Source organism: Nycticebus coucang, chromosome 10, assembly GCF_027406575.1.
Source record: "Nycticebus coucang isolate mNycCou1 chromosome 10, mNycCou1.pri, whole genome shotgun sequence".
In the NCBI taxonomy this organism is placed as follows: domain Eukaryota; kingdom Metazoa; phylum Chordata; class Mammalia; order Primates; family Lorisidae; genus Nycticebus; species Nycticebus coucang.
The window spans coordinates 107,133,965-107,160,874 of NC_069789.1; the positions used below are offsets into that span (position 1 = coordinate 107,133,965).

A 26,910-nucleotide genomic window follows, 5' to 3' on the forward strand; every position below is an offset into this window, starting at 1 on the left:
GGCGGTAGCTTGGGGCTGACCTGTACCTCTAGGGAGTCCACCTCTTCCAAGTCTGTACTTTCAATCTGCGTACGGGCTGGTTCATTCTGGCGGTGCCAGCATGGCCACAGCGGGCACCGACAGCAGAAGTTTAACTATAGGTTCAAGTGTACTGTCAGCTAAAAAATGTTGAAAACCACTTTCCCAGAGAGTCCCGAGAGTCCCGAGTCCAGGACTCTCTTTGAGTCAGTTACATCTGCTGTCAAAAACATTTGAGTTAAAAAAAATCCAACCTTTTTTGAAAGTGAAACTGAGAAAACTTATTGGAAAACTAGAGGGAAAGAGAAATGATGACTTGTCTATGCATCCCTACAGGGGTGTCCCTTACAGCCCTTTTGAGAAAGGACCCAAGCCTGCAGCATCTGGGCCTTCCTGGAGTGGGGCCGGGCAGGGCATGCATGCAGGCCCCACTGCCACCACACACCATGCCTTCCCATCTCCTCTCCCATCTGCAAACCAGTGTCAGCGCTCCCACTGTCCTCAGTGTAGAACCAGCCTGAAACAAGCTCCCTGTGACGTTTGCACAAACTGACACCTTCACAGCTCTATCACTCCTCTCCCACCTGCAGCCTTTTCATGGCTATCCTTCATGTCCCCCCTAATCACTGCAATAAACTACACGTGTCACCTCTGAGCTGGGCCAGCCTTGCTGTCAGGTCTGCAGTGTCCACTCATTACAAATGTCTGAATGTTTCTCTCCAGCTCCACGTAATGGGCTTAAAATAAAGAACCGATTCTGCCTCCAATGACTCCTTTACCCAGAGAAGTCTATTCCTGCCGACACCCCCCACCCCCACCCATGCTCAACCTTATAGCAGCAGCCTGGGATAGACAATCCATCCTCTGGTCCACAGCTAAACTTCATTTGTGTCCCCACCTCCTCTGAGACTATGTCAAAAACCATCTCTCCTGCATCTGTCTCCCTCTAGAGGTGTCTCCTACAACCCTGCCAGTTCCCCGCCTCTCCTGATAAGCAACCTCCTGTAAACACCCCCCTCATTTTCTCTTCCTTGTCTTCTGGCCTTTACTCCACTGCAGTTCTTTCTCTGCCTTTATTATCCATTTTCCTATTCCTTGGTATTAGAAAATTTTTTCCACCATTTTTGCCATAGGGGAGCATTTTCAGGGCAATAAATATGCATTATGTGATTCTTTTTTTTTTTTTTTTGAGACAGAGTCTCACTATATGGCTCTCAGTAGAGTGCCGCAGCATCACAGCTCACAGAAACCTCAAACTCCTGGGCTTAAGGGATTCTCCTGCCTCAGCCTCCCAAGCAGCTGGAACTACAGGCACTCACCACAGCGCCTAGCTATTTTTTGTTATAGTTGTCATTGTTGTTTAGCAGGCCTGGGCTGGGTTCAAACCTGCCAGCCCCAGTATATGTGGCTGGTGCCCTACTTGCTGAGCTACAGGTGATGAGCCTCTTTATGCGATTCTTATTTACACCATGTCTGACCAAGATCGCCAATGATTTGTGATTGATAAGCCCAAAGTTCAATGTCTGCCTTCATCATCTTTGACCCTTCTGCAGCATGTAAAGTGCAGATAATAACCTCCCTCTGTGAGACTCTTCCCACCCCTAATGGTTAATGCCAATTTCTTCTTAAAGACCTGCCCAGACCTGCCCTTGACAGTAACTGCTTCTACATTTTGTAGTAATGTAAATTTAAAAAAAATTTAAATGTAACATATTCGGTGGCACCTGTGGCTCAGCGGGTAGAGTGCCGGTCCCATATACTGAGGGTGGCAGGTTCAAACCTGGCCCTGGCCAGCTGAAAAACAGCAGTGGCAACTGCAGCAAAAAAAAGCCAGGCATTGTGGCAGGCGCCTGTAGTCCCAGCTACTTGGGAGGCTGAGGCAAGAGAATCACTTAAGCCCAAGAGTTGGAGGTTGCTGTGAGCTGTGATACCACAGCACTCTACCCAGGGTGACAGTGAGACTCTGTCTCAAAAAAACAAAAAACCACCATACAGTCTCTAGAAATCCAGGGCTGGGTGGAAAGAGACAAAGAGAGAAGTAATACACATGGCCAATTAAGATATCATAAGATATTCATCCTGGCTAGCAATCAAGGAAATGCAGATTAAAATATCTTTGTGGTCTTGAGATAAGCAAAAATTAAAAGACCTGATAATGTCAGGTGTCAGCAAAGATGCAAGGAAATGGGATCTCTGCCTACAGGAGGAAGATCAAGAAATGGCTTTGACCTGTGGAGGACCACATGGCAGCACTAGTAGTATTGAAAACACACACACACTCTAAAACCAAGCAAAATTCTATTTCTAGGGGTATGCCTAAACACTAATTGTGCTGAGTGAAACTACAGAAATGTTCGCATAGCTGTGGCTGAAACAACAGAAACAGGGGGACAAGGACTTACAAGCTTACCCATAAATAGATGAATATGGAATATGTACTTCTTTAGTGGTTACTACCTGGTAGCACAAAAGGAATGAACCTGACCATATCTATATCAACACAGATGGACCTCAAAGCTGAAGCAAACCATATGGAAAAAAGTCCAAAAAAATAGGCTGTATATCTGTCTATACAGATTATTAACTATGTATGAATGTCAAAATGGATTGTGTACTCTGAATCCATGAGGAGTTGCTTGAGAAAGAATGGGATTGAGGACTTTGTAGAAAGAAAACTATACATGAGAAAATATTAGTAATTGTTCAGAGTGATGGGGATGCTATTTGAATATTTTCCATAATTACAAAATAATAAACATTTCAAAAATTGGTAAAGATGTTATCAAACTAGAAGGCCTACAAAAAAAGACCCCCTCCCCATCTGAATATGCCCCCATGTTGGGGCCCACAAATTGTAGAGGCCTTACCTCAGGGATGGTAAGAGGAAACAATAAACACCTTCAGCCTAAAATTGCAAAGGAAGGAAGGCTAGAAGGAAGACAGGCACTAGTCTCACCAGCTGTGAAGATGAGGACACTCCAAGGGCAGGAGAGGACATGTAGGTGGCACTGTTACTTGCTGAGGAGTGAAGGTGCAGAAGAGTCCTGCACTAGAAGGGAGCCCGAGTTCCAAAGCTGAACTTGCACTTACCAATCGTAGCCTAGGATGACTTGGCAAACTGCCAAGTGTTTCACCCAAACTCCCAGAAACATTCTGGCACATAATACTTTGCACACGTGTTAAGTGTCTAGGCATTCTAAAGCACTTTACAGAATCTGCTAACATATCAGCCACGTGTTTAAACCTTGTGTGGGTCTGAGGAGGGGAGACCAAGGGTGCTGGGCTGGATCTAATGTATATTTGCCAGGTATCTTGCACGACAGCTCACTATCTGAGTTCCTTTACACTTGGTACCTTCATGAAACCTGGGGCAATTCAGATGGCCTTTTTGATACAATTTCATTATTAGTATCTTAGTACAAGCTCTTTATAGGGAAAGAAAATGTAGCTAGACCATATACATCCTCAATTATGACCAAGGATGGGAGAAGCATATTAATGGTGTTTTATGTGCATTTTTGTGAAGGAAAAATCCTTGGTGGATAAATACAGAGGCTTTTTACAACATTTTCATATTTGGGGATACTTGCTGGGGCTTTTAGATGAACTGGAAGATTATTATTTTCGCCCATTCCTCAAAGTATTGGGACCTTGGCTCCTCCTACCTAAAACTTCACTATCCAACATACTTCCAAGAATGGAACGGACTCTTCAGATAATAAGGGATGACAGCATTTAATGTTTTTGCCAAGTAAATGCTTTCTTTCAATAAATATTTAACTTAAGAGGAAATAGAGGTACACGGGCTCATTGGTGTTCCTGAAGATCTCAACTAAAAATTCACATGGTTCAAGTCTGAGTTTCCCACCGGGAAAAATGCAGAGTGCAGGGAAGGGGGGCAGAAGCATGTTCTCAGAAATCACAACTCTTCAGACATTGGAGGGTGTTGTTATTTTAATTCTGTTTTATTTTCTCAGCATTAAATCTGATAATTCTCAGAAACCCTTCCATAAATTAACAGCAAAGTGCAGCCAAGTGTTTAACAGGGCTTCTTCACAGCATTTTTGTGGAGTGTGGATTGTGAGGTGGCAAGACCCCCACAGCCCGTGAAGTGTGTTCAAGGAATGGCCCCCAACTGCTTCTCCTCCCTTCCGAAAACAATAGTTCTTTCTCCTTGCTCTCTCTGCTAGAAGTTACCTAGCTTCTGTATACTTTTCATTTGCCTAAAAGCCCATTGCCTTCTCTCCCTAAAGTTAATCTTTACCCCATGTACTATTACTTCCCCTCAACCTTGTAAAATGAAAATATTCGCACTTGCTTTCCTTGGTGATGTGGAACATTGTTAATATAAGCAACCTTGTTTAGGTACTATTATCAGCGGTTCTCAACCTGTGGGTCATGACCCCTAAGACCACGGGAAAACATCCTGCATATCAAATATTTACATTACGATTCATAACAGTAGCAAAATTAGTTATGAAGTAGCAATGAAAATAATTCTATGGTTGGGGGTCACCACAACATGAGGAACTGTATTAAAGGGTCGTGGCATTAAAAAAGGTTGAGAACCACTGTACTATATAAAGCTGTTCACATGGTAGGTGCTGGTTGCAGTCATCAGCTGCACCAGACCTCCAGATTCTATCTCTAGATCCCACCTCTATCTTTCGTGTAATCTATGTCTCTCGTGTGAGTTATTTTCTCAATTCCTCACCATTCCCCTCTCTGGTTTATTTACTCTTTGCACAGGTTTGCAAAAGGTGGTGCCCTGAACAGGGACCAGAGTATGGAATAGTAGGTGCAAGCAGGTGAGGGAATCCCCTGTGAGAAGAAAAGAGAAACTGCACAGTTGGCAATTTTTTTCAAGGGCAATTGTCAGGAGTTATAAATTATGGGACAGTCAGGCTCAAAGGAGTGAGAACTCTTTATCCTAATGCTTAAGTCTATGTTCAAAACCCATGGCTGTTGTCATACAGTTAGAACAGTTTCTTCACTTTATTCAAGTTTATCCTTGGTTCACTGAGGGAGGTACTGTTAACACTGCTACCTGGGACAGAGTAGGGGAGAAACTTCATTCTTATTATATAGCCAATAGACTGTCTAATGTTTCTATTCATGCTTTCTCTCTTTGGGGACTAGAGACTGTTCAGATCCTGATCATGAACAGATGCACTCTCCTTTTCAAACAGTAAGTGTTTTTCCTTCTGATCCAGCAGAAAAACCTAAGTATAATAAGCCCCTTTCCCTTGAATCTCAATAAGCCTTACAAAAAGAGAAGTGAAAGGAGCGTTCCTCTTCTGTTTCAGATGAAGATGCTGATCCCTCTGGGGTATTGGCTCTGGCTGAACTTCATGTCTTCCCTCCATCTAAGCCCGTGCCACTTTGCCTGCCACATAACCCCCACTTTTCTAAAATTTTAACACCATCTTCTTTTGTTACACGAGACACATTTCCAAATCACCTTTGTAACTGACTTTTGAACAAGCTCATGCACAAGGAGATTCTTTAGATAGCTTTTCTTGTTTTCCAATTATTAATTTTTTTTTTGAGGCAGAGTCTCACCATGTCACCCTCTGTAGAGTGCCGTAATGTCACAGCTCACAGCAACCTCAAACTCTTGGGCTTAAGCGATTCTCTTGCCTCAGGCTCCCAAGTAGCTGGAACTACAGGCGCCCGCCACAATGCCCAGCTATTTTTGGTTGCAGTTGTCGTTGTTTAGCAGGCCCATGCTGGACTTGAACGTGCCAGCTTCAGTGTATGTGGCTGGTGCCCTACTCACTGAGCTACGTGGCACTGAGTCTTGTTTTCCAATTATTAAAACTGATGATCAACAAGGTAATTGAGCTTGTCAGCATCAGCCTCTTCCTTTTAAAACTCTTAAGACAGCTGAAACAGGCTTGTGCACATTATGGTCCAATTGCTCCATTTACTTTTGCCTTAGTGGATACTGTTTTGTTTTGTTTTTTGGAGACATAGTCTCACTTTGTCACCCGGGGCATCACAGCTCACAGTAACCTCAAACTCCTGGGCTCAAGCGATTCTCTTGCTTTAGTCTCCCAAGTAGCTGGGACTACAGGGACCCGCTACAAAACCTGGCTATTGGGGCAGCACCTGTGGCTCAACTGGTAGGGTGCTGGCCCCATATACCGAGGGTGGAGGGTTCAAACCTGGCCCCGGCCAAACTGCAACAAAAAAATAGCCGGGTGTTGTGGCGCTGAGCCTGGATATTTTGTTTAATGACACTCTCTCTCCTAATAATGAAGTCTATTGCAAAAACACTTCTTTCTGAAAGTGATTACTTAATGTAGAAATCAAACTGGGCTCATTCTGCTACAGAATAGGCAGAAGGTAATCAGCAACAAAATATCCCTTTCACTGCAGATGTTCTTCCGGGTGATGAAAATGAGACAGATTCCATCAGACCTTTGTGAATCAGCTGGGATGTTTTCACTGATAAACTATATACAGCAGGTGTGCATCATTACAAATATTTGTATCCACCAACGTGGAGCCACTTTAAAGAGTGAGTTTTATCTTGTATCTGAAGTGGGTACAAGCCTGTATTTAAAATGCAAGATTTTTACTTGCTAGAGAATCTGTTTTAAAATAGTGGTTTGGCCTCTGATTATTTATGTTTTATAAATTTTAGAATCAATTTCTCTTTAAATTGGCTCAGATTTTTCAACTCTTGTGCACATAAAATCAAGTTGAAGTTCATTCTGTCTTTTCCTTTCTTTGTCCAAATTTTAAGTTCAAGTTTCATATGGTAACTACATCCTGTTAAAATAAAGTCTAAATGTCTTTGAAACATTTATGTCTATAGTCTAAATTTTTGAAACTGTATACTGTTCTCTAAAAGTAAGAATAACGAAGTCAAAGTTAATTAAGATCACAAACTTCAGGGAAACCCTTAAAGTCCAAATCTTCTTGATATTGTGAATTATACCTCTTCCAGTTTAGTTTCTTCTAAACTCTCCATACTTAACTGCCAGTTACCTTTTAAAATTTATACACATTAAGATTAAAACTGGGCCTCTATTGTGACAATTCCTATTTCCTCTTGTATTTTACGTGCAAACTAACATGTACCTGAATGTTAGTATCAAGAAGTGCAGACACAATTTGTTATGACCGTACCAGTTTTCAATCAGAATTGCACCATTTTATAGATAAAGGAAACTAAGTATATTACTGCACTTTCAAGTTTTCAAAACGGTGTTTAAAAACTGCATTATTTTTATTTTTTTTAAATCAGTTAAAAAAGACTAAAATGTTCTTTCAAAAGAGGCATCTAAATGTGTTCCTAATTTTGTATATGGACTTAGGTTTTGTAACCAATAGAAACAGCTACTATTAGCTTGGCATCTGTGGCTGAAGTGGCTAAGGCACCAGCCACATACACCTGAGCTGCTGGGTTCGAATCCAGCCTGGGTCCACCAAACAACAATGACGGCTGCAACCAAAAAACAGCCAGGCGTTGTGGCAGGCACCTATAGTCCCAGCTACTTGGGAAGCAGAGGCAGGAGAATAGCTCGAGCCCAGGAGTTGGAGGTTGCTGTGAGCTGTGATGCCATAGCACTCTACCCAGGATGACAGCTTGAGGCTCTGTCTCAAAAAAACAAACAACAACAACAACAAAAAAAACAGCTACTATGGAAACAAAACAGAACAAAACTGGAATGATAAAATCAATGTACTGACACACCCAGGAAGGACCAAATGCATGTCCCAAGAATTTCCTACTGCTTATGTTATTCATATATATGAATGACATTTTACTTGCCCACCCTGATTCTTTTACACTGACCATTATTCCCAACCAATTACAGGACTCTCTAACTGCCTTTGGGTCATGTATAGCCCCTGAAAAGACACAAAGTGTTCTCCGCCTTTTCCTATTTGGATCACCTCATTGAGAATCGTCAGATATACCCTCAAAAACTCCAAATTTGTACTGATGAACTGATCACCCTGAATGACTTTCAACAGTTATTGGGAGATATTAATTGGCTCTATCCCTCATAAAAACTTACTACAGGAGACTTAAAACCCCTTTTTGACATTCTTAAAGGACCAGCTAACCCTTCCATTTCTTGTTCTTTAACACTGGGTACAATAGAAGCTTTACAAGGTAAAGTTTATTTGTATTGACCTTAATTCTCCTGCTTATCTGCTACTTCTTCCTACTTCTCATATACCTACCGCTATCATAACCCCTTGGTCCTTTAAAATGGATACATTTGAACACAACATCAAAACTAGTTTTAATTCTTTTTTTTTTTTTTTTTGGTTTTTGGCCGGGGCTAGGTTTGAACCCACCACCTCCAGCATATGGGACAGGCGCCCTACTCCTTGAGCCACAGGCGCCTCCCCATAACTAGTTTTAATTCTATATTAAGAAATGGTGACCACCCTTATTCTCGAAGGATGGCACTGCCTCTGGCAACTTATAAGAAATGATCCCAATTTCATTTTGGTTAATCTCCACACTCTTAAACTTCAACTTAGTAAATTAAAGAAGAGGCCAGGCATGGTGGCTCACACCTGTAATTCTAGCACTGAGAGGCCAAGGTGGGTGGACTGCTCTGAGCTCACAGGTTTGAGATAGCCTGAGCAAGAGTGACACCCCATCTCTAAAAATAGTTGGGCATTGTGGCAGGCACTTAATAGTCCCAGCTACTCCGGAGGCTGAGGCAAGAGAATTGCTTGACCCCAAGAGTTTGAGGTTGCTGCGAGGTATGACGCCACTCTACTGTGGGTGACTAAGTGAAACATTATCTCAAAAAAAAGGGGGGGGGAAGGGGAGTGGCGCCTGTGGCTCAGTGGGTAGGGCACAGGCCCCAGATACCGAGGGTGGCGGGTGCCTGTGGTCCCAGCTACTCAGGAGGCTGAGGCAAGAGAATTACCTGAGCCCGGGAGTTGGAGGTTGCTGTGAGCTGTGTGATGCCATAGCACTCTACCAAGGGCGAAAGGGTGAGCCTCTGTCTCAAATAAAAAAAAATTAAATTTAATTTAAAAAGTGGGGGGAGGACTAAGTTCAAGAAGGGAGAGATATACCCCAATACACCTCATAATCTTCTCTCTTATGCCCTTTAAAATTTTTTTAAATGTTTGGAGATATCCAGGGATACACAGCACAGCGATTTTGGAATGTACCTAATTCTAAACATCCTGAAGTGCTATAGAAGGACCCTCTGACTCGTATTTGGCAAGGGCCCGACCCTGTTCTTAATATGGGAGAAGACATTTTTGGGTTTTTCCTAGAGCAGCCGACAGTCCTCCCTGGCTCCCTGAAGGGCTGGTCAAACATGGACCCCAGAAAACCTTCCTGTGCCACCAATGAAGAAGCTAAGATTAACACCCCAAGTGATCTACTGCCAAGCCAAGATGTCGCAGAAGATGAAGCCCCTGACATGGGGACAGCTAAAGAAGTTGATACATTAGGGAACTGATCTCATGCAACATTGTGGTGAGCCAGTCACCCGTGAAAAGCTTTTCACAGCTATAATTGCTATTGTTTCTTGTTATTCTTCTGCAGAGTAGGAGTCAAGCAACTCCTCCAATTAAAATAATTTGTTCAGGTGGCGCCTGTGGCTCAAGGAGTAGGGCGCTGGTCCCATATGCCGGAGGTGGTGGGTTCAAATCCAGACCTGACCAAAAACCACCAAAAAAAAAAAAAAAAAATCGTTTGTTCATACATTAGCACTAAGAAATAAAAAGGGAAGAGATGTGGAGTGCGGATTGTGAGGTGGCAAGACCCCCCACAGCCCAGGAGGTGTTCAAGGAACAGCTCCCCAACTGTTTCTTCCCCCTTCCAGAAACAATTGTTTCTTTCTCCTTGCTTCCTCTGCCAGAAGTCACATAGCTTCTATATACTTTTCTATCTTTTGCCTAAAAGCACATAGTTAGCTCTCCCTAAAGTTAATCTTTACCTCATGTACTATCACTTCCCCTTAATCTTGTAAGATGAAAATATTTCCATTTGGGCTCGGCAGCCATAGTTCAGTGGTTAGGGTGCCAGCCACATGCACCACAGCTGGTAGGTTTGAACCTGGCCCAGGCCTGCTAAAGAACAATGACAACGATGGTAACAAAAAATAGCCAGGCACTGTGGTGGGCGCTTGTAGTCCCAGTTACTTTGGAGGCTGAGGGAAGAGAACTGCTTAAGCCCAGAGTTGAGGTTGCTGTGAGTTGTGATACCACAGCAATGTACCCAGGGTGACATAGTGAGACTCTGTCTCAAAAAAAAAAAAGGAAAAGGAAAATATTCCCACTTGCTTTCCTTGCTGATGTGCAAAGTAGTTAATATAAGCAACCTTGTTTAGGTACTATATAAATAAAGCTGTTCAAATGATGGGTGCTGGCTGCAGTCATCAGCTGCACCAGACCCCCCCCATCCCATCTCTTTATCTTTTGTGTAATCTATGTCTCTTGTGAATTATTTTCTTAATTCCCCGCCAGGTTCATTTACTCTTCATGCAGGTTCGCGAAACACCTTATTACAGCTAACTTCTGTTCCCAAAAGACTGAGTTCAGGGCTAGTCTTTCAGCCTAGCCTAGCTTCACTGCTAATCAATCTGCTATAGGATCCAATACTGACTGCACTTCTCAACAGCAGCAAACCTCACAGTCCACCCAAATTCTGATGCCAGACAACATCATGTAGTTTAAGCCTTCTGCTTCCGGGAAACAGCAGTGCTGCCATGTGAGGACAGCATGGTTATGATGTACTTTACCCATCAGCTATGAAACTGCAGGAGGCTTTACTAATTGTTTTTAATTTGGGGGGAGGCATGAAGTACAGATACTATTTTAAATATTTTTACATTATAGCATCTGACATTTACCTGAGTCATTATTTTAACTTACGAATAAAAGACATAAATAAAGTAGTAAGACTGTTTTCCTTTGTTTTTCATAACAGGGAGGCAAAAGAGTAAATGTAAATTTAATTAATTACGAAAAATAAAAATATCTCCCATTTAAAAATATGGAGACAGCCCTAAGAAACTGAAAACAGAAAATTAAAAATAGTTTCCTCTCCGTCATGAAAAGAAATAAGTGACTACTACTATGGGTATAGGATTTCTTTTTGTGGTGATGAAAATGCTCTAGAATTAGATACTGATGATGGTTGTATTCTGTAAATACACTAAAAACCACTGAACTGCGAACTTTAAAAAGTAAACTTTATAGTATGTGAATATCATCTCAGTAAAGCTGTTCTTTTTTTTTTTTTTTTGTAGAGACAGAGTTTCACTTTATTGCCCTTGGTAGAGTGCTGTGGCGTCACACGGCTCACAGCAACCTCCAACTCCTGGGCTTAGGCGATTCTCCTGCCTCAGCCTCCCAAGTAGCTGGGACTACAGGCGCCCGCCACAACGCCCGGCTATTTTTTTGTTGCAGTTTGGCCGGGGCTGGGTTTGAACCCGCCATCCTCGGCATATGGGGCTGGCGCCCTACTCACTGAGCCACAGGTACCGCCTCAGTAAAGCTGTTCTAAAAAACATATTAAGTGGCTGCCTCTGTTGAGGAGGCCAGGGAGGAAGAAAGGAGGGAAGACACCTCTCCCATAACAAACTGTCCCTATGCCCTCAGAGCTACAAAACTCCCTTCTTTGACTTCCTTATACCTCTCTGACCTTGTTCTCCTCCCCAGCTCCCAGGCTATGGTGAGACTAAAGTTTGAAATGCCAGCCTGCTTCCCACAGCCTCCTCCCCATGCCCATCATGGGAATCTTACCAGCCACATTCTGGACCCTGGTGCCTCCTGTTCCCAACACTTCTGAGGCTCCTTATTACCACCAGGATGGAGAACAAACTCTGCAGCAGGCATTCAGGGCTCAGCTGGATTCGTCCTGGCTTCTCCAGCCTAAAATCTAACTGGGGTCAGTCTTCATCCAAACACTGGTCACACAGTGTGCCACCTGCCCACCCTCTAAACACACCTATGGTGTGGAGGCCAGACTCCTGTTCACAAGGCTGTGCCCATCTGGCTGATATATTCCCTTCACCTCTCGGCCCAGGTCTCCCAGGCAGCCTCCCCCTCCACAGCATAAGGATCCCAGCTGCTCTGTAGCCCTACTAACTTCTATGCAGACTCCATCCCATCTCCACAACACGAGTTGGCCTGAGCTCCTCCAGGGTTTGAGGCCTCCCTACAAATCTCAGGCTTCTCACCTCCTGCACTGCATGTGTAGCCCCAGGCTGTGAGGCATCATTAGCTCAGTGAATAACCCTACAAAGGGGTCTGGGAATTCCTCAAGAGTGGTAGCTCACACCTCTGTTCCCCTCACAGCAAGCACAGAGCTCACTGCATAGCATCAGCCTAAATCAGGCATTGAATGAGTAAAGGTGGGAAGAGGAAAGAGGGTTGTCCCTCCTCAAACACAACAACCTGGGACACAGTCAGGGCTCAGTACTGTGGAGAGGCTGATTCACAGCTTGGCTCCAAGTCAAGAAACATTGCCTGAATTCTCCTTATTTGCACTCAGGAAGCATTAACTTTCTGTTCATTCTATCTCTACCCAAATTCTAGGTGTTATAAACTGAGGAACCACATATACATGGATGGGCGGGGGTAACCTGGACACTTATCCTTTGGGTACAGGGCAGCCCTTCAGGAATAAGTAGAAGCCCCATCTCACCTGGACCTGAGCTGTTGGGAGCCTGATGGCCCTCCTCCCCTCCTCAGGGCTTCCCTCCACTTGCCAGACAGGGTCTTGAGGACATAGAGCTGGAGAAAGAAAAAGAAGTCATGGAGGCAGCTCTCCCTGCCAGATGTTTGCCAACATAAGCCTTTCCTCTGGGGGGAGCTGAGGAGGGCCAGTCTCTAAGATACCCCTTGGACATCCTCATTTTAAAAATTAAAGAATCAGGGCTCAGAGAAGGTTAGGAAAGTGCCTGAACCACGTGAGTATCTCACTGACTTCTATGCTATGAGGCACCATCCCTGAGAAGTAGTATCTGTCCACAGCCTTTCTGGGCCTGAGCCCTAAAGGTCCACACATTAGTTCTCATGCATCCTATCCTTAAGATGCAATATCACCTTATCTCCCAGCAGAGTTTTCCATTCCTTCCTTGTTCCAACTCTGTAGAGACGATCTGGACCACAAGCCCTGTTCCCTAAAGTCCCACCTGGTCCCCAGTTCTGATCCTCAGCCGTGGCAAATGACTACAGGGAGAGGCCACAACATGGCAGCCAATGTGCCCTGACAGGGACATAGTCTCTTAACTTACCCCAGGAAGCCCATGGGTCAATAGCTGCCATCCTCCAAGACTGGTCCGTAAAAGCACCTGCAAAGAAGGATCAAGTTAGGTCTGTGATGCCAAACCTAGTGATTAAAGGGGATAAAATGGAAGAAGAGACTGTCTCACTAGTAGGCATGACAAAAAATTCCATAAACAAAGCCCAACGGCATGTGGAAAAAAAAATCCAACGGAAGTTGGATTCATATAGAAATGTACAAGTGGGTCACTATTAGTAAATTTATTGATAGGATGTAGCCACAGGACAATTTGAAACAGAACACTTTAAATGACTGAACAGAAATGCAATCTAATTTTTTTTTTGAGACAGTCTCACTTTATCACCTTTGGTAGAGCACCGTGGCATCACAGCTCACAGCAACCTCAAACTCTTAGGCTTAAGCAATTCTCTTGTCTCAGCCTCCAAGGTAGCTGGGACTACAGGCACCCGCCACAACCCTCAGATATTTTTAGAGATAAGGTCTGGCTCTGGCTCATGAGCTGAGGCAATCCACATGCCTTGGCCTCCCAGATTGCTAGGATTATAGGCATGAGCCACCACAGTCCAGCACAATCTAATTTTTTAAAAATGATAGTAAAAGGATACTCAGTGAATAAAATCTCACTTAAAGCACACCACTGACATCACACTATTACTCAACATTGTTTCCAAATTACAGAACAATGCAATAAGTGAAAAACATTATAAAGGTAAAAAACCCCAAAAACCATGGAAGCACAAGAGACAACATTTTGACTAAATGTATGGCTGTTTTCTAAGAAACCCCACAAATCACCAGAAAATCTCTTAAAGCTAATGACACTCCTCAGGAGACAACTATAAAATACAGTAGAAACTCCATAATTGATTCCTCCCTACATTGACTACCTCCTTAAGTTGACCTCATTTTCATCACACGGATGTATCAGAAGACCTAGTTCTTTATGTGGACCACCTCCCTATGCTGACCAGATTGTTATAGTCCTTTGAGTGGTCAACTTACAGAGATTCTACTGTATGTGAAAGTTACACTTTCCCTCTAGGGAGGCCAAGATTGGGTGGATTGCCTGAGCTCACGAGTTCGAGATCAGCCTGAGCCTGAGCCACAGCCAGATGTTGCCTCTAAAAATAGCTGGGTGCTGCGGTGGATGCCTGTAGTCCCAGCTGCTTGGGAGGCTGAGGCAAGAGAATCACTAGAGCCCAGGAGTTGAGCTATGATACCACGGCACTTTGCCAAGGGCAACAAGTAAGACTCTGTCTCAAAAAAAAAAAAAAAAAAGTTACTTTCCTTTATGACAACAGTTTTCCTCCTTTATCACCAACCAGTCCTAATTCTCAACCAGCTCTAAGTCTATACCAAGACAAACAAACCCCCTTTCATCCCCAAAAGTCCTCAGTCCCTCCCTAGCTCTGACATACTGCACTGCTACAACAGGTAATAGCTAGGTGAGGCTATTAAGAAATAGGATTTGGACTCACCCCAGGAGGCCCATGGGTTGATGGCTGCCATCCCAAAGGACTGATCAACCAGGTGTCAGACCAGGAGCACTGCAATTCCCAACCTAGTGACAAAAGTATAAAAAGACAAAACTTTTTTTCTCAAGAAGATTCAGTGGGAACAAGGTAAGGAACTCATCTGCAGAAGCAACAAAAGACTCCTAAAGAGAATTAAAAGAAAACAGAATTTAGAATACAATTTAAATGTCAAAAACATGATAGAATTCCTGGAGAGAAATGAAGGGTAATTTACATAAGCTGAAAAAAGGGGCACCATCCTGGATGAGAGAGTAGAAATTTGTCAGCCATTCCCAAGAGCTAGGCAGTCACAACAAATGGAACTTTTCAGTTCATATGGCCAAAAACATTGTTAAATCTACCTGCAATCCTCATATATGTGGTATTAGTGGTTGCCTCAAATTGAGGAAAGAGGGAAATGAGGTGTGACTGCTTAATGGGTACAGGGGTTTCTTTGGGGGGGTGATGAAACGCTCTAGTATTAGTAGTGAAGAGTGCACAACTTTGTGAATATACAACGAAACCACTGAAATGTAGATTTAAAATGATTAAATTGGTGAACACGATGTTGTGTAAATTTTATCTCCACCACTCCAAAAAAATCCACTTACGGGACCCAAGTTTGTCCCCTCTCGGTGTGAAGGAGTCAAGAGATGGGCCTCGGGTTCAGATCCCTAACTCCCCAGGTTGCAGGTCTTTGTACAAGTTCTTTTCTCTGGACTCTCATTCCCAGGTATGTGTATAAAACACTGAGACACCCACTGGCCCTCATGAACACTGGGATCAGCACCAAAATTCAAAGCAGATAAACTGTTTTTCCACTGTTGTTTACAAATCGACAAAATGTTTAAGGAACCAGGGGCTATTTCCAGCTTGCATTTGTCGTCCTTCACAACGCTTTAGGTGAATGGGCACGGATGAGAAACGCCTGTTGGGAAATGAAACGAGGTTATTATTCCCACTGGCGATCTCAGAGGCTTCCTCATCACCAGCTTCCCGCCCAGATTTCCTTCGACACTCCCCCCACCCCCCGCCCACCGACATGGACGTGATGCTCCAGGAACTCGTCCCAGCAAGCAGTCGGCCTTACCTGGCTCGCGGCCCCCGGAGTCCCGATCCTTGGAAGGCGACTTAGCAGGCTCGGGGGCTATTCGCTGGGGGCGTCTGGCTTTTGTCCCGTATCGAGGCCTGTCCTAGCCGTGCGCTTGTGAGCCCCATGCGCGGCCTCGGGGACAAAGCGCAGGGCTCCCTGGGCCAGCCGAGGCCGCGCGCCCTGAGGCAGGAGGCGGGAGGGTCGAGGGCAACGGGGTTGCGAAGCCGGCGCGGGAAGGGCAGGCGCAGGACCCGCCCTGGCGCCGCGCCGGCCCCGACCGCAGCGCCCCCTCTCCACGCTGGCTCTCCCGACCTTCCAGCACCGCAGCTACAACCGCTACAGCGCGACCGCACAGCTGGCGGAAGGCCTCACCTCGGTTACGGACAATGGCGGCCGATCTGCCGGCGTCAACGGGGACGCGCCACGGTATCCTGCATTCACTTCCGGCGCCGTCCGCGGCGCCGCCATGACGCGTCCTGCCTATTCCTCCCCGAGTGCCGCCTCCGGGGCGCTGGAACCCGTCCGGGCGCGGGTGTTTGAAGCTGCCCCGGGGTGGGCGATGCTGTCGCAGCGCCAGACTGCCCCCGCCGCGCCACTGCCGGCCTTGCGAGGGCCTGCGTAAGTCTCGGCCATCGAGCCTCAGTTTGCCGGTCGGTAAAATGGAGGAGGCTCAGGGTATCCGCGTTCGTCCCAGGGTGCGGGTCTGAGCGCTCTCGAGGGATCATTTCACTTACCATTCACAATATCGTGGAAGCGGCTGCAATTTCGTGCAGTTAAAAAACTTGATAATTTCCAGTTGACAAGCTGACTCTAAAATTTATGTGAAAGTGCCAAGGACCTGGAATAGGCAAAAGGATTGATTATAAACAGTAAAGTCAGAGGTTGACTTTCACGACCTCATTTTAAGATTTACCGTGTTCTGATTCTGGATGAACTGTGGAAAAAAAGATTTACTCTAAAGCTAGAAAATTAAGACGATATGATGTTGGCACAGGAGTATAATATATGAATCAATGGAGAGACAAAGGCTCCAATACAACACGATGGAGAAAAGGAAAGTTTTCTCATGAAATGGCGCTGAACAATTGGATAACTATAAGAAAAAATGAATACCTTGTTTACTGTACATTTAGGTAAGATAAATTCAAGAGACCTTCGTGTAAAAGAAAAAATTTCTAAACTACCGGAGTAAAATAGGACAATATCTTTGTAATCTGAGCATAGGTGAAGATTTATATCTATTAAAAAAAAAACAAAACTTAACCATACTGAAATTTGATAAAATCAGCCTTTGTAAATCTATGACCCAGCGATTCTACATCTAGATAATTACCCAAGGCCAGATGCAGCCTGTAATCCTAACATTCTGGGATGTGAGGCAGGAGGATCCTTTGAGCTCTGGAGTTCATGACCAGCTTGGGCAAGAGTTAGATCCTGTCTCCACTAAAAGTTGAAAAATTAGGGTGGCACCAGCCACGTACACCGAGGCTGGTGGGTTCGAACCCAGCCCAGGCCAGCTAAAACAATGACAACCACAACAAAAAACTAGCCAGGCATTGTGGCAGGTGCCTTGTAGTCCCAGCTACTTGGGAGGCTGAGGCAAGAGAATTGCTTAAGCCCAGGAATTGGAGGTTGCTGTGAGCTGTGATGCCAGGGCACTCTACTGAGGGTGACGTAATGAGACTCTATCTCAAAAAATAAATAAATAAATAAAAATTTTAAAAAGTAAAAATTAGCCAGATGTCTGGTGGGCACGTGTAGTCCCACTTACTTCAAGAGGCTGAGGCAGAAGGATCCCTTGAACCTGGACTCTGAGGTTGCTGTGAGCTAGGATGACTCCATAGCACTCTAGTCTGGGGCAACAGAGTAAGACTCTGTCTCAAAAGAAAAAAAAACAGATATTTAACCCCCAAAAATGAAAAACACAGGTCCATCCAAAGCCTAAACAAGAATATTCATACCAGTATTATGCTCTCAGGCATAATACCAGTATATTATATATAATACCGGTATTATGCATGATAGCAAAAACCCAAATGTTCATCAATGGGAGAATGAACAAATTATGGTTTATTAAAAAAATAAAGTTATTTGGCTCGGGCCTGTGGCTCAAGCGGCTAAGGCACCAGCCACATACACCTGAGCGGGCGGGTTTGAGTCCAGCCCAGGCCTGCCAAACAATGACGGCTGCAACCAAAACATAGCCGGGTGTTGCGGCAAGTGCCTGTAATCCCAGTTACTTGGTAGGCAGAGGCAAGGAGAATCGCTTGACCCCTGGAGTTGGAGGTTGCTGTGAGCTGTGATGGCACAGCACTCTACCCAGGGTGACAGCTTGAGGCTCTGTCTCCAAAAAAAAAGTGAAAAAGTTATTCAGCAGTAAAAAAACACAAATGATCATGGATGAATGTCAAAAACCTTCTGTTGAGTCTTATTCAAAAGAATGTATAATTCAAAATCTCCTACCTTGGTCCTAGCTGGCACTAGAGATAAGGCCTTTGTGCAAGACTAACAACTTTTGTGGAGGGCAGTAATTCTAAAATCAGTCTCAGGCACAGCATCTTTAATTTTGCAGGAAAGATGACTTCACTTCTCATGACCTCCTCCCACATTCCAACTACACTAATAAAAGTCTCTTAAAAACTGAGCTGAGGGGCGGCGCCTGTGGCTCAAGGGGGTGAGGCGCTGGCCCCATATGCCGGAGGTAGTAGGTTCAAACCCAACCCTGGCCAAAAACTGCAAAAAAACGAAACAAAACTGTGAGCTGAGCTGACTTCTGGTCATACTCCATCCTGCTCCTTTAAAATAAAGTCTATCCTTAATCCCTGGACTGGCCGCCTCTCCTTTGGAACTCTAGCCAGACTCCATCTTGAAATGTCTTACCTCCACTGTTTTGTATCATTGAGAGCAAATCTCAGACCCTATACCATTTTGCCTACTATATTTAATTTCAAAAGATAGGGAGCATTTTCTAACATAACCATAATCCCATTATTAAAACTAGAAAAAAATTAACTCCTTTATATCACTGAATAGGCAGTATTGCAATTCGTAATTATCTTTTTTTTTTTGAGACAGAGTCTCAAGCTGTTGCCCTGGTAGAGTGCTGTGGCTTCACAGCTCACAGCAACCTCAAACTCTAGGGCTTAAGCGATTCTCTTGCCTCAGCCTCCCACGTAGCTGGGACAAGAGGCACCCACCACAATGCCTGGCTATTTTTGTTATTGTTGCAGTTGTCATTGTTTTAGCTGGCCCAGGCTGGGTTTGAACCTGCCAGCCTTGGTGTATTTGGCCAGCACCCTACCCATTGAGCTATGGGCACCACCCCAATCATCTTATTAACAGATCTTTTTAAAAAAATGATATAACAAAGGTACACACTTTGTCATTGATGATTCTTTTTTTACTAATAGCTCTTCTGAGCTATACTATGAAATTCACATACTATACTATTCATCCATTAAGTGTACAATTAAGTGGTTTTTAGTATATTGTCAAAGTTGTGCAACAATCACCAAAATTAATTTTAAAACTTCATCATTTAAAAAAAGTAGTGCTATACCCCTTAGCCATCACCCACGAACCCCAATGACCCTCTTCCTCAGCCCCAGGCAACCACTAATCTGTGTTGTAACTCTGGATTTTCCTATTCTGGATATTTCATGTAGGTGGAATCTTACATTATTTGGTCTTTGTGTCTGTTTTTTTCACTCAACATTGTGTTTTCAAGGTTTGTGCATGGTGTGGCACCTGTCAGTGCCTTTTAATCATCAAATAACATTCCATTGTATATATATGCCACATTTCGTTTATCTATTTTTCAGTTGATGACTATTTAGTTGGTAGGTGGTTCTCATTTTTGTGCTATTATAGATAGTGCTGCTGTGAACATTCATATGCGGGTTTTCTCATGTACATATGTGTTCATTTCTCTTGGATATGTATCTAGGAGCAGAATCACTATGTCTCATGGTTACTCTGTGTTTAACCTTCTTAGGAACTACCAGACTATCTCCCATTTTAGATTCCTACCACTAGAGGATAAGAATTTCAGTTTCCCGGGCGGCGCCTATGGCTCAAGGAGTAGTGCGCCAGTCCCATATGCCAGAGGTGGCGGGTTCAAACCCATTCAAACTCAGCCCCGGCCAAAAAACCACAAAAAAAAAAAAAAGAATTTCAGTTTCCCTTCATCCTTACCAACACTTTTTATTATTATTATTATTGCATCATCAGCCTTTTTCAAACTTATTTAATTTTGAACAATATGCATGGAGGGACTAATCAATGACCATCCATATATCCATCACCTTGATAGAAGAGTCATTAGCATTTTTATCTGTGTGCTTCATCTCTTTCTTGATCTGACTTTTAAATTTCTTTCAATCCACCCAGAAACAATGAACGCAAATCAATGGCCCAAATGTCTTCAGGGAGGACTGGTTTGTGAAGATTTGTGGTGTGGGCCTGTGCAGATGCCAGCTCTGGAGCTCCTTGCTCTGTCTTTCCCACTAATCCCAGGTCCTCTCGCCTCAACCAGCCTGGGGTATTCCGCTCTGGTTTTAATAGGATGATATAGCACTTGGGGATAAAGATGCTGCCCAGCAGCCCTGCGGTGGAGGCCAGGATAGAGAAGATCTCTACAGCCACTGTGGACTTGCCCCGCGCGCTGTGGTACAGGGGCAGGAAGGTTGTCCAGACGCTGCAAAAGAGCAGCATGTTGAAAGTGAGGAACTTAGTCTCATTAAAGGCATCGGGCAGACCCCTGGCCAGGAAGGCCACAGAAAAAGTGAATCCAGCGAGGAGGCCCAAGTAGCCCAGCACGCAGGAAAAAGTGATGCCAGAGCCCTCCTGACACTGGATGACAATGTGGCTGGGTTCTGAGACTGTGTCCCTATCTGGGAAAGGTGGGGAGGTGCCAATCCAGACCCCACAGAGAACAAGCTGCACTAAGGAGGCAACGAGGACCACCAAGGTGGAGGCGTTGGGTCCCAGGCACATCTGGACCCTGTCCCCTGGTCTGGTGATCCTGAAGGCCAGGACCACGGTGAGGGTCTTTGCCAGGATGGAGGAGACAGCCACAGTGAACACAATGGCAAAGGTGGTCTGGCGGAGGAAGCAAGTGGCAGCGGTAGGACGGCCAATGAAGAGTAAAGCAGAGAGGGCCAGAGAGGTGAGGAGCATGTAGCTGAGAGCTGTGTTGTTGGCCCTGACCACTGGTGTGTCCCGGTGCTTCAGAAACACCCCAAGGACCAGCACCGCTAGCCCAGCCAGCATGAGTGCTACTGAGGCCAGCGTGAGGCCCATGGGCTCCTCAAAGGCCAGGAAGGTCTCTGTCCTAGGCAGGCAGCTGTCTCTGGTGCTGCTCGAGTACTGTTCCTCTGGGCACGGAAGACATTGCTTCATGTCTGTGGGAGACACACAGACCCTGTATCTGCAACATGATAGTAATGATACCAGCCATGTGGAGGGATGCTCCCTGTGCACCCTGCAGAGTGTTTCACATCTATTAGTGTGTTGATGGATTGTTCTGAACTGCTAGTGCCAGGATGGGCCACATTAGACCCTGCAGCACAAGAAAAACTGTGCAGCCTACATACATATTTGTATTTGGGCTTTTCAGTTGTTAAATTTTTCCAAGTAGTAGCAGTAACCGTTCTTATTAGCAATTGCTGTGGGCTGAGTTATGTGCCTCCCAACCCAGTATTCATATAAGTTCTGACAATTAAGTTTGCGAACTTGCCACCAGCTGCTTATGTTGGCGTACTGTACAAACAACTCGAAAAGGCTTCATAGCCTTGGTATATCAAGTGTCTCAGCACTGTGTTCCTATCAACATGTGGTGATGTCTTGCTGAGTGGAGTTCATTATTGTTGTTTCCTGTTTTTGTTTGCCATCATGAGAATGTTAGAGCTTGAATTAAAGCAATGAAAAAACATTAAATTTCTTGTTAAACTTGGCAAGAGTGGAAGTGAAATCAGGGACATAGCAGTCCACATATATGGGAATAATGCAATAAGAAAAGGGTAGAAATGGATTAAATGTTTTTCTGAGGGGAGAGAAAGTTCCACTGATGAACAGAGGTCAGGGTGGTCTGTAAGAAGAACTAACATAAGCATTGCAAAAATTCACTGAATTGTGCCTTAAAATCATTGGCTTCCTGTGAGAAGCATAGCAGACTAAGTAAACATTGATAGAGAAATGGAAATCTTTATGAAAATCTTGGCATTAGAAAAGTGTGGCTCTTGCATTATGATAATGCATCAGCTAACACAGCATTATCTGTGAGGGAGTCTGTAGCTAGTAAACAAATACTTGTATTAGAACAACCTCCATACTCACCTGATCTGGCCCTCAATGATTTTTTATTTACCTGAAGATAAAGGAAATATTGAAAAAAGATATTTTGATGGTATGTAGGACACCAAGGGTAATATGATGGCCATTCCAGAAAAAGAGTTCTAAAATACCTTGAAACGGTGGAGTAAGTCCTAGCATTGGTGCAGAACTTCCCAAGGTGAGTACTTTGAAGGTGACCATAGTGATTCAACGACGAGGTATATAGCACTTTTTCTAGAACAAGTTCGAAAACTTAGACCTCATATGTTGATGTCCTAACCCTCAGTCACCTCAGAAAGTGACTTTATTTGGGGATAAGTAGATGGATATGAGGTTAAATGAGGTCTTTAGGGTGGGCCCTAATTACACATGACTGATGTCTTCATAAGAAGAGGAGATTAGGCCACAGGTACACATGGAAGGGAGATATGAGAGAAAAAGCAAGAAGGCAGCCATCTGCAAGTCAAGGAGAGAGGCGTCCGAAGAAACCAAACCTGCCAACACCTTGCTCTCAGACTTGCAGCCTCCAGAACTGTAAGAAAATAAATGGCTGTGGTATTTTGTTCTGGTAGCCCAAACAAATTAATACTGGAATTCTCACCAATTCTGCCACCCTTCCTTTAGGGATTAAAATTACTGCTCTGAACCACAATGAAATAGCTCCGCACCCCCATCAGAATAGCTGATGTGAAAAGACCTGACTTGATGGGTGGTAAAGATAGGCACTATGGAAGGCAGAGTAGGGCCCCTTCCCCACAGGTGTCCACACCCTAATCCAAGGAACCTCTGAATGTTAATCTCACCAGCAAGAGCCTCTTCATGTGTCATTAAGCATCAAGATGGGGAGATTATCTTGAGTTATCTGGGTGGATCCACTGTTATGACATGAACTCTTAAAAGTGGAAAAGAAAGAAGGAAAACAGAATGTGGGAGAAAAAGAGGCAAGAGAGATCTGAAGCATGAGAGGGATGGGATCAAGCACTGCCAGCTTTGAAAGTGGAAGGAGCCCAGGTGGAAAGGAATTAGGGCTGCTTCTAGAAGCTGAGAAGAACCCCAGTGACAACCTTCATGGAAATGGGGTCCACAGTCCCACTACCACAGGGAATTCTGTCAACAACCTGAATGAGCCTGGAAGCAAATTCTTCAGAGCCTCTAGGAAGAGTCACGGTCTTTCTAGCACCTTAATTTTAGCCTTGTGAGCCCCCAGAGAGTGGACCCTGCTGAAGCATCCTGTACCCAGACTTTTATTTTCTTTTTTAAATTTCTTTTTCTTTATTTCTTTTCTTTTTTTTTTTTGAGACAAGAGTCTCAAGCTGTCACCCTGGGTAGAGTGCCGTGGCGTCACACAGCTCACAGCAACCTCAAACTCTTGGGCTTATGTGATTCTCTTCCCTCAGCTTCCTAAGAAGCTGGGACTACAGGTGTCCACCACAATGCCCAGCTATTTTTTGTTGTTGTTGCTGTTTTAGCTGGCCGGGGCCGGGTTCAAACCTGCCAGCCTGGGTGTATGTGGCTGGCGCCCTACCCACTGAGCAACAGGTGCCACCCTTTTTGTTCATTTTTGACTTTGACTCTCTTGGTAGAATGCCATGGCATCATAGCTCACAGCAACCTCAAACTCTTGGGCTCAAGAGATTCTCTTGCCTCAGCCTCTTGAGTAGCCAGGACTACAGGCACCTGCCACAGTGCCCAGCTATTTTTAGAGACAGGGGTCTCCCTCTTGCTCAGGCTGGTCTCAACTCCTGGGCTCACTCCCAGAGTGCTAAGATTACAGGCATGAGCCACACACCAGGCCTTTCCAGACTGTTAAATTAGAGAAACTCTGAGATAATAAACATGAGTGGTTTTAAGACAATAAGTGATAGGAAACTAACACAGGGGCAATTGGACATTGCCTACACTCCTGTGGGTGTGTAAACTGAAGCAACTACAGCATTTGTTAAAGCTGCAGGGCCATCCACCTGTGCCCCTACACCCAACAGAAATGTATCCACATGTCCCCAGAAAACAGCAGCTGCTCCGTACACTCTTGCTCAGAAGCCTCAAAATCCACATCCCTGTTGAAATGGACAAAGGAGTCATGGCCTGTCCACAGAGTGGGATCCTCCTAGGCAGGAGAATGAGACAGCTACAGCTACACATAGCCACTGGGTGTATCTCACAAAGAAACTGAGGAAACAGACACTTCCCATGTGATTCCACTTATTGGAGGCTAAAAATTGAGGAAAACCCATTGATGCCAATAGAAGCTGAGATGGTCATTACGGGGTAAAGAAATGACCGTGAGGGGGCACCAAGGTCTTCTTGGGGCAGGTCACACTGTGTTTCTCCATGGGTGGGGGGACAGGGACACTGAGCATTTGCTCAGTGAGAATTCCTCAGACTTCACACTTCTGATTTGTGCATTTATCTGTATAGTGTAATAAACATTTAGATAAAAGCACTTGTAAGAATAGCTTCCTGGCCAGCATTCCCTATCCAAAGTCCAGAGAAGGCTGGAGATTGTGCAACAACTCAGTGGGTTGGGAACGTGTGAGGCCCCTCAGGCTTCAGCCTCTGCAAGTCCTCACCTATTTGGTCTGCAAACTGTCCCTCAGGGCAGGGGCTGCAGTCAAAACAGCAGTGGAGGAAGCCTGTTTGGGGGATCTGGCTGAATCCTGGAGCACAACTCCTGCTGCAGACAGAGCTGGGGACCTGAGGATAGACCAGCAGGAGTGTTAACCCATGGCTGGCCAGAGAGCACAGGACACATGTCCAGTCCTGAACCAGCCCAGAGATTATAGCAACTTCAAACTCTTCCCACCCCCAACATGAGGCCCCTTTTAGGGGGAAATCATCCCAGTTACATCAGAGAAGCCAAACGGAAGAGGCACTTGGAAATGTAGCAGATAGGTAACCTCAGAGGGGCTCACCTGGCTGATGATGGAAAAGCCCAGTTGCTCCGAGGCTCCTGTAGGTGCTGACCCTGCCCCCACATGCACTCCTGGTGGCCCATCCCTTTGCAGACCTGCAAAGGCAGTGGTTCTGCCTCCCTCAGCCCACCTCCCATCACCAGACCAGAGTTAGGGGAGGCAGGTGGAGGTGACAATGCCTTTGAAAAAAGGTGGAAGGCTAGGCTTCTACCCTCTGAAGGGTGAGGACCCGGCCGGCACACGCACCCCTGCATTGTTCTACCAGTGGCCAGTCCCTCTGCAGGATCTGCAAAAGGCAGTGGTTCTGCCTCCATCAGCCCACCTCCCTCCTCCAGGCCAGAGTTAGGGGTGGTGGTGGTGGTGAGAATGCCTTTGAGAGAAGGTGGAAGGCCAGGCTTCTACCCTCTGAAGGGCAAAGAAGACCCTCCCAGATCAAGCCCATTGAAAGGGTCTTCACAAGAATCCTCCAGACATTTACCCTGTGTCCCTGGGCTTAAGGAGAGCAAAGGTGGGAGCCTGATGTTCACTTGGAGTACCCTGAGGCCAACACTGCCCAGAGGTGCCCTATGAACAGGAGGGCAAAGCTGCAGCACAGGGGCCACAGGTCTACTCATGGTGGCCAGAGGGACAGGGATTTCTATGGGCTGGAGCCAACACTGGGACACACCTGTCCTGAGAGAGCAACTGAGTTTGTTAATAAATAAAATGAGAACACTTGGGCCCACCTCCCTTATGCTCTGTGGAAGTTGTCTGGTGAAATGGGTTGCCATCTTCCCAGGTAAACGATTTGCCTTTTCACTCAGCAGAGCCTTGAATACACATTTGATGAGAAACACTCTGATAGAAATTCCTGATGCAAACTCTACTTTTGTCTAGCTCTAATATCTTCATTTTTAATGCTGAGTAAATGCCGTTCTCCCCTCAGAGAAAGTCTAGTGTGGTAAACAGCATAGCTGAGTCCCAATTCGCCCAGTTTAGAGCCACATCAACTTCATGTGTCAAACAAGGACTTACTCCCCTGGCTGCTGTGCTTTCCTCATACTCCAACGCACCAGGACTGGGGACATTTGTATGCTCAGGAAACTTACCTGGAGCTCCTCCTCCATCACCTGGACTGTCATTCTGTCCCCTAAAGAGGCTCTCTTGATTGTACCTATGTGGACAAAGTGGAACAGTCCCTCAGCAGTCTTCTGCCCGTGTAGTACATCAAATTCTGTGACTAAATCTCCATTGGCATCAAACGTGATCTCTGTCCCATCAGGGGTCTTGAAACGCACCTTCCTGAGGTGTTGAAGAAGCTGGGGACGGAAGAGTGACATTATAGAATGTATGTTAGCAGGGACAAGTCCCTGGGGTCTGTGCAAAATGCCTCAGGCTGGCGAAGCACAGTGCCCATGACATTTTCAGGGGCTCATATAAATGTTCCAGTTATAACTTCTTGCAATATCAGAGGGAAAAAAATGACAAAGTAATAATGAACAAATATTTCATCCAGCCCAGATTATAGTCATCTTTATACCAAGGCAGTGGTAAAATTGAACTTTTCACCTGTTTTCAAAGGAATAAGGACAGTGGGGCCCTGCTCCAGAGACTGTGTTTGACTGTACACTCTCATCTTCCTGTCATACTCCAAGTGAACACCACACCCTGCAGGGCCTGACAGATTAGCCCCTGCCTGTACAGGCAACTTTCACACTGGCTTTGCCCCCACCAGTTGACTTATCTCTTACTATGGCAGGTGCCTGCTCACCCTCCAGGCTGCATCTCAGAAGTCTCCCCAGACAGAGCCCG

The 26,910-nt window shown here is 45.1% G+C and overlaps 2 protein-coding genes across 10 annotated transcripts in view; both read right to left on the reverse strand.

Annotated features, from left to right (window-relative positions):
• ZNF606 (zinc finger protein 606) overlaps window positions 1–26,910 on the reverse strand; it is a 42,734-nt gene that overhangs the window by 12,421 nt on the left and 3,403 nt on the right. For 2 of the 9 annotated variants that reach the window (XM_053605862.1, XM_053605871.1), the window contains exons 3-7: window positions 26,208–26,417; window positions 15,872–16,712; window positions 14,746–14,828; window positions 13,257–13,313; window positions 12,665–12,753 (exon numbers count right to left, since the gene is read on the reverse strand). In XM_053605862.1, coding sequence (XP_053461837.1) covers window positions 12,665–12,753; window positions 13,257–13,313; window positions 14,746–14,776 — 177 coding nt within the window. In that variant the 5' untranslated portion in view covers window positions 14,777–14,828; window positions 15,872–16,712; window positions 26,208–26,417. Of the gene's footprint in view, window positions 1–11,760; window positions 12,754–13,256; window positions 13,314–14,745; window positions 14,829–15,392; window positions 15,812–15,871; window positions 17,002–26,207; window positions 26,418–26,910 lie in introns of those variants that run through there. The other 7 variants (XM_053605865.1, XM_053605864.1, XM_053605863.1 and 4 more) reach the window with 7 other exon arrangements.
• Window positions 19,467–26,438, reverse strand: LOC128596498 (vomeronasal type-2 receptor 26-like). The gene is made up of 4 exons (XM_053606105.1): window positions 26,208–26,438; window positions 25,120–25,269; window positions 24,778–24,901; window positions 19,467–21,276 (listed from the first exon to the last, which is right to left on the reverse strand). Exons 1-4 carry the CDS (start codon window positions 26,436–26,438, stop codon window positions 20,240–20,242), a joined length of 1,542 nt encoding a protein of 513 aa, XP_053462080.1. The 3' UTR covers window positions 19,467–20,239.

What these genes read in the sequence shown, in the direction of transcription:
- LOC128596498 (XM_053606105.1), bottom strand. Translation starts at nt 26,438, where the DNA reads ATGTCACTCTTCCGTCCCCAGCTTCTTCAACACCTCAGGAAGGTGCGT. An exon ending in TGATGGAGGAGGAGCTCCAG is followed by an intron (nt 25,270 to 26,207) that starts GTAAGTTTCCTG and finishes TGCCTCCCCTAA; the next exon opens with CTCTGGTCTGGTGATGGGAG. An exon ending in ACAGTTTGCAGACCAAATAG is followed by an intron (nt 21,277 to 24,777) that starts GTGAGGACTTGC and finishes TGTCTCCCACAG; the next exon opens with ACATGAAGCAATGTCTTCCG.